The sequence below is a fragment of the Phocoena phocoena genome, chromosome 2 (assembly GCF_963924675.1).
Source record: "Phocoena phocoena chromosome 2, mPhoPho1.1, whole genome shotgun sequence".
Taxonomy (NCBI): Eukaryota; Metazoa; Chordata; class Mammalia; order Artiodactyla; family Phocoenidae; genus Phocoena; species Phocoena phocoena.
The window spans coordinates 113,300,582-113,313,019 of NC_089220.1; the positions used below are offsets into that span (position 1 = coordinate 113,300,582).

At 36.1% G+C, this 12,438-nt stretch overlaps 1 protein-coding gene across 5 annotated transcripts in view; it reads left to right on the top strand.

Moving 5' to 3' along the window:
• The window catches only part of LRRC49 (leucine rich repeat containing 49), a 128,435-nt gene extending 116,629 nt beyond the window's left edge, over window positions 1-11,806 (top strand). For 4 of the 5 annotated variants that reach the window (XM_065873001.1, XM_065872998.1, XM_065872997.1 and 1 more), the window contains 2 exons: window positions 5,325-5,478; window positions 11,118-11,321. In XM_065873001.1, coding sequence (XP_065729073.1) covers window positions 5,325-5,478; window positions 11,118-11,321 — 358 coding nt within the window. Of the gene's footprint in view, window positions 1-5,324; window positions 5,479-11,117 lie in introns of all 5 variants that reach the window. The other variant, XM_065872999.1, reaches the window with a different exon arrangement.
• The last annotated feature ends 632 nt before the right edge of the window (window positions 11,807-12,438 follow it).

A 12,438-nucleotide genomic window follows, 5' to 3' on the forward strand; every position in this document is an offset into this window, starting at 1 on the left:
AGTCCACCAAGGAAACGGCTACCTTTGCTATAGTCTGGGAGCTGGGTGATCAGGAGGCTTGTCCTGACCTCGCCCTCCAGGATCATACCACTTTTTACTTTGAGGATCAGGAAGTTCCCCATTCCCCTCCCCAAAACTTGGCTCCAGAGCCATGCTACCCTACTATAATCTATACCAACAAAATGGGTATCTTGTGTGTTTACTTCCCCACTTAGTTCAGTTCTGATTACATTGGTGTGAGGAGAAAAGGAGCAGAGTTGTCTCTAAGAAATTATAACCAAAGCCAATCTTCAGGTAAATTTGCAGCCTGAGTTTATAATACATGCATAGTTTAAAATGATTTCAAAATTTAAACATTACTATCTCTAGATACCTGGTAAAAACAAATGCACCTTGTGTCTGGAGGAAGGTACTCTCATCCTATCTCAGATAATCCCCATGGATAATTTTTAAGGACAATGACCAACACACAATGAAAAGAATTTTTTTTTAAATAGCCAAGCACACAAGGAAATAAAGCACCATGTATAAGAACTAGCAGGAAAAAAATAGACCACAGAAACAGACCCACAAATACTTTCGATTTGGCATTATCACTTATAGATTATAAAATGACTATGCCTAGTATATCAATATTTCATGGTATAAAAAACAAGGTTGAAAATATCTGGAGAAAACAGGAAATTTAAAAAAAGTGATCCATCAGATTTGAAGGGAAACTAAAGGAACTTCTATAAATGAAAAATATAATAAGCATAATTATTAAAGCTTAATTAAGAGGTTTAACAGCCAATTAGACACACCTGAAAAGAGAATCAGTAAACTGGGAAATAAACCAGAGAAGATTTTGCAAAATGCAGAACAAAGAAAAAAGAAATATGGAAAAATGGTTAAGAAATTTGAAGATGGAGTGACTTAGAAGATTTAACATGTTTGGAGTTTCAAAAAGACACAATAGAGAGCATGGGATAGAGATAACAGCAAAGGATTTTTTCAGAATTGATAAAATACACTAATCTACACATTAAATAAACTCATCCATTCCAAATTTGTTAAATTAAAAGAAATCTACACCTAGTCACATCACAGAACACTGACTATAAAGTAAAAATTTTTCAACCACCAGGAAAAGAGAGGTTATCTTCAAAGGAGTGCACATCAACAGTTGACTTCATAACAGCAACAGTGGAAGCCAGAAGACAGGGTAATGAATGTGTTCAATGTACTGAAGTAAATTAATTGCCAAGCTAGAATTCCATACAGGCAAAAAAGTCTTTTAAGAATGAAGGTGAAAGGGACTCCCCTGGTGTCACAGTGGTTAAGAATCCGTCTGCCAATGCAAGAGACATGGGTTCAAGCCCTGGTCTGGGAAGATCCCACATGCCACGGAGCAACTGAGCCCATGCGCCACAACTACTGAGTCTGCTCTCTAGAGCCCACGAGCCACAACTACCGAGCCCTCATGTCACAACTACTGAAGCCTGCCCTCCTAGCGACCGTCTCCGCAACGAGAGAAGCACACTGCAACGAAGAGTAGCCCCTGCTCACAGCAAGTAGAGAAAGCCCACGCATGGCAACAAAGACCCAACACAGCCAAAAAAAAACAATTTTTAATAAATAAATTAAAATAAAAACCTTAAAACAATGAATGAAGGTGAAATAAAGACATTTTAAAACAAAATAATAAAAACAAAACTTAAGAGATTTCCCATCAGTATTCCTGCAGTAAATGATAAAGCCTATAATTAAGGCAGAAAGAAACTGATCCCAGATAGAAATTCTGAGGTGCAGGAAGAGCTAAAGAGCAAGGAAAGTATTAAATTTGTGGGATAAAACTAAATGAACATTGACTATATAAAGCAACAGTAATAGTATTGTGAGATTTTAAAATGTAGAATTAAAATACACTACAATAGTAGTATATATATTGGGAGGGGTAGATGGAATTATAGTTTTCTAGGTCCTTGTATTATCTAGGATGAAGATATAGTAATTAAGTTTAAATGTTAGTAAGTTAAGAGTGCATGTTGTAATTTCTTTGGTAACCAAAGAATAAAAGAGTATATAGCTCCCAAACTAGTAAGGTCAGGGCAGGGGTGAGAAGTGGGGAGAAGAAAAAAGGAAAAGAAACATAGAATATTTGGTCAAATAGAAAGAAAATAAGATGTTAAATTTAACCTAAATACTAGTATATCAGCAATTACACTTGTACCAAGACTCAGTGACTTAAAAACAAGAAACATTTTCCCACTGAGTCTATAGGTCAACTGGGTGCTTCTTCTGCTCTCAGCTCCAGACCTCATGCATCTGCAGTCACCTGAGTTGGATAGGCAGCTCTGCAGATCTTCCCTAAGCTCTCTCACTTTTGGGGGGTCTGAGAAGTTGTAAGCTGGTCTATAAAGACCTTACTGAGGACAGCTTGTTTCTGCTCCACATGGTCTTTCATATACCAGAAATCTTCCTGGGCTTGTTTTCACGGCAAAGGCAGGGTTTGAAGAGAGCACAGAAACATGCAAGGCCCCTTGAGGCCTAGGCTAAGAACTGGTACACCATGATTTCCCACATTCTATTGGTCACAGTCACAGAGCAAGATTTAAGAGGCTCGGAGGTATACTTACCTAACTGTGAAATAATATTGTAAAGGGCATGGATTCAAGGGAGCCATTAATTATGACCAAATCTACCTCAGTGATAAAATGCAGATGTACTAATTGTTCTGGTTAAAAGTCAAAGATTGTCAGACTCAATTTAAAAAAAAGGAAGTTCAACTGTATGTTGTTGAAAAGAGACACATCTGAAACATAAGGTTACATAAAGTTTGAAAGTAAAAAAGTGGTAAAAGATAAACAACATCAATACTAACCAAATAAAGACAAAGTAGCCATTGAGGACTAAATAAACTAAGGGTAAAAGCAATACTAGAAATAAAGAGGATCATTTCAAGTGATAACAGGTTCAGCTCGCCAGAAATATCAATTTGCTAATTTAATTTGTCTGCAACCTATAAGCTTAGCCTTAAAAACTTATAAACCAAAAATTGACATTACTGCAAGCCCACAGCTGCAGTGGAAAGTTTTAATATACCTCTGATTAATTAATAGAAAAAGGATGTAAAATACTTGAACAACCTGATTAACAAACTTGACTTAGCCATTTAGAGAACATTACCCGAAACAACTGCAGAACACAAATTCTTTTCAAGCATACATGGACTATTTATAATAATTGATCAAATACTATCCAGAAAGCAGATGTCAACAGATTCCAAAGGATTTACATGGACTGTGCTCTCCATTCAAAATGCAATTAAACTTTAACTCAGTTACAAATGTTAGCTAGGAAATCCCCATGTGTTTGGAAATTAATGCATTTCTAAATAAACTACAAGTTAAAGACAATTTTATAATGTAATTTTGAAACGACCTTGAACTGAAATGTAATAAAAAAATACCACATTTCAAAACTTGTGAGATCAAGTTACCGTGGTGCTAAATGGAAATATTTTAGCCCTGAAATGGGTACATTAGGAAAGAATAAAGACTGAAAATGAATGAGCTAAACATTTACCTGAAGCAGTTAGGAAAACAATAGCAAAATAATCCTGAAGCAAGTTAAAGAAAAGAAATAATGACATTAAAAACATAATTAATGAAAAATTGATTATTTGAAAAGACTAATAAAAGTGATGGATAATTTGTATATTGCTTTTGTAATTAAAAATCAATAAAATAAATGCAGATAAATACCTATATGTTACTTCTTCTTTTTAAGAGTGAGAAAATTATGCTACTGAAATATCCAGTAAAAGGGACTGATTATGTAAATTGATCTATATCACAACTGAATTTTATTCATTCATTAAAATATTAATTTTAATAACACAGAAAATGCTTATTATATACCATTAAGCAAAAACAGTATACAAAACTGGTGGTTTAGTATGATCTTTTTTTTTTTTACATCTTTATTGGAGTATAATTGCTTTGCAATTATGATCTTAACTTTTTACAAAAATTTATAGAAAGAGCCTGCAAAGAAATATGTCTAATGTGAACAGTGTTAATGATTTACATAGATTTATATGCTGTAGACTTATGGGTGATTTTACTCTATTTTTTTATACTTTTCAAAATGCGTACCCCTTATAATTTCTAAAACAGTCGTGTTATACTCTTAAATTGGGAAAAGGAAGACATTTTTAAAAGATATATTCCTTTTCTGCTCCCAATCTTCAGTTCACAGTTCATAGTAAAGTATTTATATCACTTCCCTGAGAGACACACTAAGTGGTAGAAACCAGAAAGTGACCTTCATGAAGGATGAGTTGCAGTCCTCTGGAATTCTAGGCTTATGGGTCTGCAAGTGATGCTGTGAGCACTGTTTCTGTTCTTCATAATCAAACGAAGCTTCCCGTTTCATTATTTACCTCCTAGTAAGATCTTACCCTGATATGATAACAGTTAGAGGTTTTGGGGTTTTTTGTGTTTTGTTTTTACCTAAACTTAAACCAGTATTCCAGTCCATTTCTTTTATATATATATAAATTTATTTTATTTATTCATTTTTGGCTGCATTGGGTCTTCGTTGCTGCACACGGGCTTTCTCTAGTTGTGGTGAGCGGGGGCTACTCTTCATTGCGGTGCGTGTGCTTCTCATTGTGGTGGCTTCTCTTTTTGTGGAGCACGGGCTCTAGGCACATGGGCTTCAGTAGTTGTGGCGCACAGGCTCAGTAGTTGTGGCCCGCGGGCTCTAGAGCTCAGGCTCAGTAGTTATGGCGCATGGGCTTTGTTGCTCTGCAGCATATGGGATCTTCCCAGACCAGACATCGAACCCACGTCCCCTGCATTGGCGGCGGATTCTTAACCACTGCGCCACCAGGGGAGTCCCTCCATTCCATTTCTAGCTATGGGCAATACTACTGAGCTGCATAATAGAATTATGAACTATTTATGTGATTTATAAGATGTGTAACTAACATGTTTTATGGGATATAAAGACTTTGAAAGTTTGGTCTACTACATGTGTAATTAGGGTTGGTCCTCTGTGATTCTTTAAGTTTTATTTTATTTTTTTTAGAGTTTTTTCACTTTAGAAATGCTTGAGACATGTTTTTGTTGATGATTGGTAGTTGTGAAACAAAAGAATTTGAGTTGTATAGCTTAATTAGTAGAGAGATTGGGGTAGTGAACTGACTTAAAAAAACTCAGACTCATAAAACAGATATTCAAAAAAGCATATGCTACCCTCTAAAGTCAACAAAAACTGGACCTATTTTCACAAATCACATAAATAACTCTCTAAATCTCTTTACTGTCTTTCTACAGGAAGAAGCAATTCCGGTATCTTCTAGAAACGAAAGGGAAAAAACCCGGTATTGTCAATGAAGAAAATAATGATAGCAAGAGACTTGTGGGAGAAAGCACAAATCGTGCTACACTAAATTATACCACAAGAGACTTTTATAATGAAAAGCTAGAGGTAAAACTGTCATTATCTTTGGAACCTATTGTCTGGATAAATCCCAAATGGCTTGAGACTTGTACGTTTCTCTCCTAATCAGTTAGGATAACCTTTTTTTGTTCTGGAATGTTAGCCAGCCTTATATACAGGGCTGGGGAGAGTAGGCACCAAGGCATTAGGGAGAAGTAGAACCCATAGTTTCAATATATTTAAGCAGAAAAAAAAAAATGTTCAAAAGAAGTAGGTACCAAAAATCTAGACCAAAGTAGGTCCAGATCTCTCTGAATTAAGAAAAGTGATATAGGCTTGCTCTGAGTACTTAACTAGCCTGTGCTGGACTGGCAGAAGACACAGCAGAACCTCCATTTCTGTTCTCTTTGCCTAGGTCCTTGATGTTTTAATTCACTATTTTATTCTCCTACACCATTACCTTCTGTGTTCTTAGTCACATCATTTTAACCTATTCTGTTTCCACTGTAGCTATTTAGACAGAAAAGCTGGAACCAATTCTTTATTCCTTTATGTATTCAGAAGTTTACTGAGGGAATATTGTGTTAGGGTACTGCAGAACTACACAGAAGAAAACCATGCAGTGCCTGCCTTGATGGAACTCAGAGAAAGCTGAAGAAACAAGTCATCTAAATAACAATAGAAAGTTAAGATTCTACAAGAGATTTTGAGGGGACTAAGTGGTGTGTGTGTATATATATATATATATATATATATATATATATATATATATATATGGTGTGGGTATATATACGTATACACAAAATGGCCAAACATTTATCAAGTGTTTTATAACAGCTGTGAGATTCTTTATTCAAACCATATTGTAGCTGGAAACTCAGTATTTCAAAAGAAAGCAAAACAGCAGAGCTGTTCTTGTTGTAGATGGAGTTCAGAGCTTCTATTCTTTTCCTTTCCCTCACTTCACCCCCAGTCCTGAAGCATCTTTTCTGGAACCCATAGGGCTCTAAGGATTATAGCTTGAAAAATACTTGAGAACTCAGTGCAACAATATTTTTATATGATCCTGAAAAATGTTCAGATTCTGCTTTAAATTTTTCTGGTGAAGAAAGGTTGCTGCTTCCTGAGGTAGCTGCATATCACTGAACAACTCTAACAGTGAAGAAATTCTTACCCATGTTAAGCTGAAATCTGCCTCCTAATAACTTTCAGTTAGTGATCCTAGTGTTGCCTTACGTAGAAAAGAGAACAAGTCTTTCTTATGAAAACTCTTCAAATACTTGAAGTCAGTTCCTTGAGGTCCTCTCTATAGTCATACTTTCATTCATTCAAAAATCATTTGTTGAGCACCAATCGCACATAATACTTGGGCTGTAAGAAGTCACTGTGCTTATTCTCATGGATCTCACATTCTAATGGGGGTGATAGACATGTGCAGGGATAAATGTAAATCACTGCATCAAGAGAGTAGAAGAGGGATAGCTTATCCTGATCAAGAGAGGCTTTCTAGAGCAGAAGCTTCCTGAAATCTTAAAGGATAAAATATAGCTATATGATAAAGGGAAAAGGGCATTTCTAGGAAATAGCACAGTACGAATAAAAGACATGGAAGCATAAATTAGATAAGGAGAGGGCCAGGAACTTTAAGCAGTTCACTGCTGTTGAAGCACAGAGACTGAGGTAGATGGTTTTAGAAGATGAGACTGGGAAGGTAGTAAGAGGGGAAAGAGATTGAATTTAATCCCTTGGCAAATAGGAGCTTCCTGATGTTGTGAAGAGGGAAGATGAAAGCCAAGCTGGCAGGATTATGAGTCCTTGTCTTTCTGAAAGCAGTCAGTTCTAGGAGTCAAAAATTAATACTGATTTCAATAAAGGACATTTAGAAAAATATCAGAGCTGCTTGCAAAACAAGAACAGTTTCATAGAGAAATCTACCAACTCTTTAAGGAACAGACAATTCCAATAATTCTTGAATTGTTCAAGAGTATTAAAAAAGAGGAAAGCTTTTTCACTTTTTAAAGTCAGACAGTGTAACATTGAATCCAAACCTTCCAGGACTGCACAGAAAAAAGAAAAGCCAGACCAAATACCTAAGAATATTGATGATGCGAAAATCCTTAAAAAATTATATCAAGCAAAATACAGCAGAACATTAAATGAATAATGAAACATTACAGCCAAGTATGGTTTAGTCTAGGAATGTGAGAAATATTTGATATCAGTAAATTATTAATAGATCTAAGGTAAAAATTTGTGATTATTTCTATAGATATTCAAAAGGCATTTCATACAATTCAACATCTGTCCTTAATTTTTTCAACTCAATAAATAGGAAAGTTAGAAATTGGATAGATAGCTGTAGTAATTAAGGCAGTATAGGAATAGATACATAGACCCATGGACAAAATAGCCAGAACTATCCCACGTATACAGGAAAACTTTCTACAGAGAGCAGGTATTGCAGACTAGTACAAACAGACTATCTAATAAATGCTACTGAGGAAATGGAATATCAAATCAGAAATAAATACAGACCCCCTACTTCACACCACACAAGAAAAATTAACTCCATATCAAATAACCCAAGTATGAAAAGCAAACCTTTAAAGTTCTCATTTAAAAAACAGATGAAACTATGACCTTGATTAGGTAGGCTATGATTTTCTAAAATCCCAAAGGCACACACTAGAGGGGAAAAATTTGATAAATTTGGCAGTAGAAGTCATTTTTAGTCAAAACAGGGATAGTTTCAATGGAGTCATATAAGCAGAGTCCTGATTAAAGTGGTTTGAGCAGTAAATAACCAATCAAGAAGTAAAGACAGCGAATGTTGACTACTGTTTTGAGAAATATCAAAGGGAAAAGAAAAAACTTGAAGCCACATAACATTATAGAAAGAATACTACACCATTAGGAGACTTGGATTTGAGCCCATGATTCCACCACTTATTTATTGCCTGAAAGACCTTGCCCATGTCCCTTAATCACTTCCTCTCGACTCACAACCTAGCATTCACCACTTCTTAAAAAATATTTAAATCACTGCAACACAAAGTGCTCATTCTCTCTCCTCTGTATATCCTGAGTTGTTAAAGGAATTACTTGAAGTAATTTTCTCACAAATCAGGGTAAGCAGACCCTTTCATTATACATATGACATGTATAATTCTGTTGCTTGGTAGTTGTTCATTCAACCTCCTGACTCATTCTAAAAAAGATTTAAGGGGCTTGCTTCCCTGGTGGCGCAGTGGTTGAGAATCTGCCTGCTAATGCAGGGGACACGGGTTCGAGCCCTGGTCTGGGAGGATCCCACATGCCACGGAGCAACTAGGCCTGTGAGCCACAACTACTGAGCCTGCACGTCTGGAGCCTGTGCTCCACAACAAGAGAGGCCGCGACAGTGAGAGGCCCGTGCACCACGATGAAGAGTGGCCCCCGCTTGCCACAACTAGAGAAAGCCCTCGCACAGAAACAAAGACCCAACACAGCAAAAATAAATAAATAAATAAACTCCTACCCCCAACACCTTAAAAAAAAAAAAAAAGATTTAAGATGGACGGAGAGCTGAAAGGGACTTTAAAGAATCCAGTCATGTTCTTAGACAGGTAAGGAAAACTGGAAACTTAGGTGAACTACTGAGGCTCACATGGTGAGATCCTGACTGAACTGCCTCTAGAACTCACACCTTCTGATTCCTGACCTTGGCTTCCTTCACAGTATATCATGCTGTTTCCTGAAGTCTTCTTGACCACCCCAGCACAAAGGGCTCTCGCTTCTTTGAACAGTGATTGTATTTGCCATCTAAACATCTCATTCAGCACTGATTTACTGTTTCATTTCTTTCAGTTAAGCTTTTAACATGTGTAGGCCATTGTTGATCCCTGAATGGTGAGTGATTACATAGAGAAATCTTACATGTCATAGGAAGATTTCCAAAATATGCCTCTGTTAGAGGAAGTTAGTGACACTTGGGACTCACCGTTAATTTATATTAATCAAGAATCTAAAACATATTTTGTTGTTTTATAAATTGTAAAAATTTAGAAAAGGAAGAGAAATAGAAAAAAGGAGCAAAAAATACTCATTGTCTCAATACCCAAAGCCAATCTTAATGACACTTCAGTATATTTTTTATTAATTTTCTATATATTTTTGTAACTTTTAAATGAAAATTTCAAACATACAACAAAGTTGAAAGAATTTTACAGTAAACACCCAATACCCAAACCTAAATTCTACTCTTAGTATTGTACTGTACAGTGTACTTGCTTTGTCACTTATCTATGCATTTACCCATCCTCTATCCATCAACAATCCACCTTATTTTTAAAATTTATTTTAAAGTAATTGCACACATTACCACACCTCTCCCTAAATAATTCAGCATGCAGATCATTAGAGTTCAGTATTTCATATAGTTTCTTATTTTGAGGTAAAATTTATATACAATGAAATGTAAATCTTAGGAGTACAGTTGCTAAGTTTTGACAAATACATACACTTATGTAACCCAACCTCTATCAAAATTTCATTTTGTATTTTTCTTTTTCCACTTAACATTATAATGTAAGCATTTTCCTTGTGATTACAAATCTCTGTAGTGTTATTTTAATGGCAACATTTGTTGATATTTTAAATTTAGCTATTTTAAAATTATTTTGGTGTTTTGATTTGAGTTGGAGGTTTCAGTATATCCTTTTACAAGTAGTTAAACCTGTTGACTCATTGACATTTATTATTTCTTTCTTCCTCTATTTATGTGAATTGCTTCTTCTATAATTCTGATTATCTTAACAATTCCATTGATTTTTTCCATATATATTATGGCACTTTCCATCATCATGCCTAGATACTCAAAGTATCAACAGCCGAAATAAATGTTGAATTTTTGCATTAATCAAAATGGCTTTGTTTCAGCCTCTAGGATGATATCGAGGCCCAGTGCCCCAGTAGCCTCCGGCCCAAAACTTCCTCTGTTGTGTTTTGAACCCAGGTTTTTCATTTGCAGACTGCCAGACCCAGAAGTTGAGTGGGAACACTGTCTCTTCTGAAGGCCAAGTTCTGGGTCCCAGGCTTGTATATATGTCCTCTTCCTCCTTGTACACTTTTTCCCAACTTTGTCCAAATGGTCTTGGCCACAAAAGTCAGTGTAATGCATCACTACATGCTTTCCTAAAATACAGAGTGAATTCAGAGTATGGATATTTCAAATATGTATATGGATATTAACTGACCTCATGAATCTATGCATTCAGTTAATTTGCGCGAAGTAAACTACTTTCACTGAGAAAGGAGAAAGTCTATCGATGAAGAAATAGTTGTTACGATCCAGTGATTCCAATAAAGAAACACTTTTCTTAACTGTAGTTTAAAATCTTTATTTCCCCCCCACAATTAGCAAATGGGTTTCATATTAGTTCACCTGGAAGTTTTCTTCCTACAGCTGCCAAGAAATACATTTTTAACAGAGCTGTCCCACGGAGGTGGGAGTGGACTGGAAAGAAGTGAGCTCCCAGTTGCTGTCTTTACTCAAGCAGAGCTCTGTGTCCAGAGTGTCTAGGAAACTCTTCCTGCTATGAGGGGTGGGGGTCAGAATAGATTATTTCAAGTTTCTCTGGTTCAGGTAATTGTTGCTTTGGTTTTGGGATTCATTATGATTGACTGTAAAATGTTCTTTTTTTTAACAGGAAATAAAGGAAAAAAAGAAATTCTGCAAGATATATATTGAGGATCTTGTGAAGGAAGCCACAGAAATCAACATGAAAAATGAGGCTTTGCAGAAGCTTTGGCCACAGATGTTCATTGAGCTTGTTAGGGACGCAGTCATGGAGATCCGCAATAAAAACTCCTATATGAAGCTTTGCCTACAGCAGATAACTGACCAAAAATAGAAATGGCTTTTAGTTACAGCTGATTTTTGCAGTTTTATGTTTTTGAAGGTTGAAAATATGCAGGTTAAACATGTTAAAACAACAACAACGCTATCCTACAAACTAGAAAGACTAGCGTCAAAGCATTATTGCCTACTGTTCTTGTTGTTAAAGGTTAGGAAGGAAAGAAGGAAAGAGAGGCAAAGGGAGGAGTCATTTCCTATGTATGTTGACCAAGCAATCTTTGGGAACTAAGCAGTCTTTAGAGATAGCCTGGGCCTTGAATGGGCCCCGCATCTTTCAGCTCTTGCTTTTAACTGGTGCCCCTGCTATAGCCCAAAGCACGTAGTGTTTGCTCATGGTTCAGCATGAGTTGCTTCTATCTACTTTCAGCTGATAATTTTTAGTTACTTGCCTCTTTATTTTATGTCATTATTTCAAAGCCAAAAAATGTTCTTTTTTATGAGTGAAGAATAAACTTATTAATAAATTAGTTTAAAAGAAAATGTGTTTGCCTCCTTAATCCGGTCAGAATTGTCATATTTATTATATGTTTCTCTTTAGCTGAGTGGGTGCCCTTCTCTTCACTTATATAGGAAGAGGCCTCATTATTCTAAGGATGCATCCTCAGGGCACCAAAGGGGGTCCTGGGGGGTCACTATAGGCAGAAGATATGAAAATGAGTCAAAACTGGAACAGGAAGAAAATGCTTTTTCTTAGGAGATCCTGAGTGTATGTAAAATGTGACTAATCATTAAGTCTGCTTCTCTGAATCGTGTTTCTTTCTGTTGTTAGCTATTCTAAGGCTCTTTTTTTAGGTAGGCATGTATACCTGTACCTCAAAATTATTAGGGATTTATGAGTGAAAGTTTCTAATTTTTCTAATTCCAGTTGAAGGTCAGACAGGTAAATAAGATGTAAGCCGGGTGTTGTCATACTTCCTGCTGGTGAGGAGGGTGTTTGGAGCCCATTACCATAGCCAGAAGTGATACAACTTTAGAAACACAATCTTACAGGCCAATAACTAGGAATTCTCCAATCTTCTCAGATTTTACCGGGCAACTCTATCACAGCAGTACCACCAGGATGTGGGAAAATGAGAACAGAAGTTACGGGACAACAAAGCCGTACGGAAATG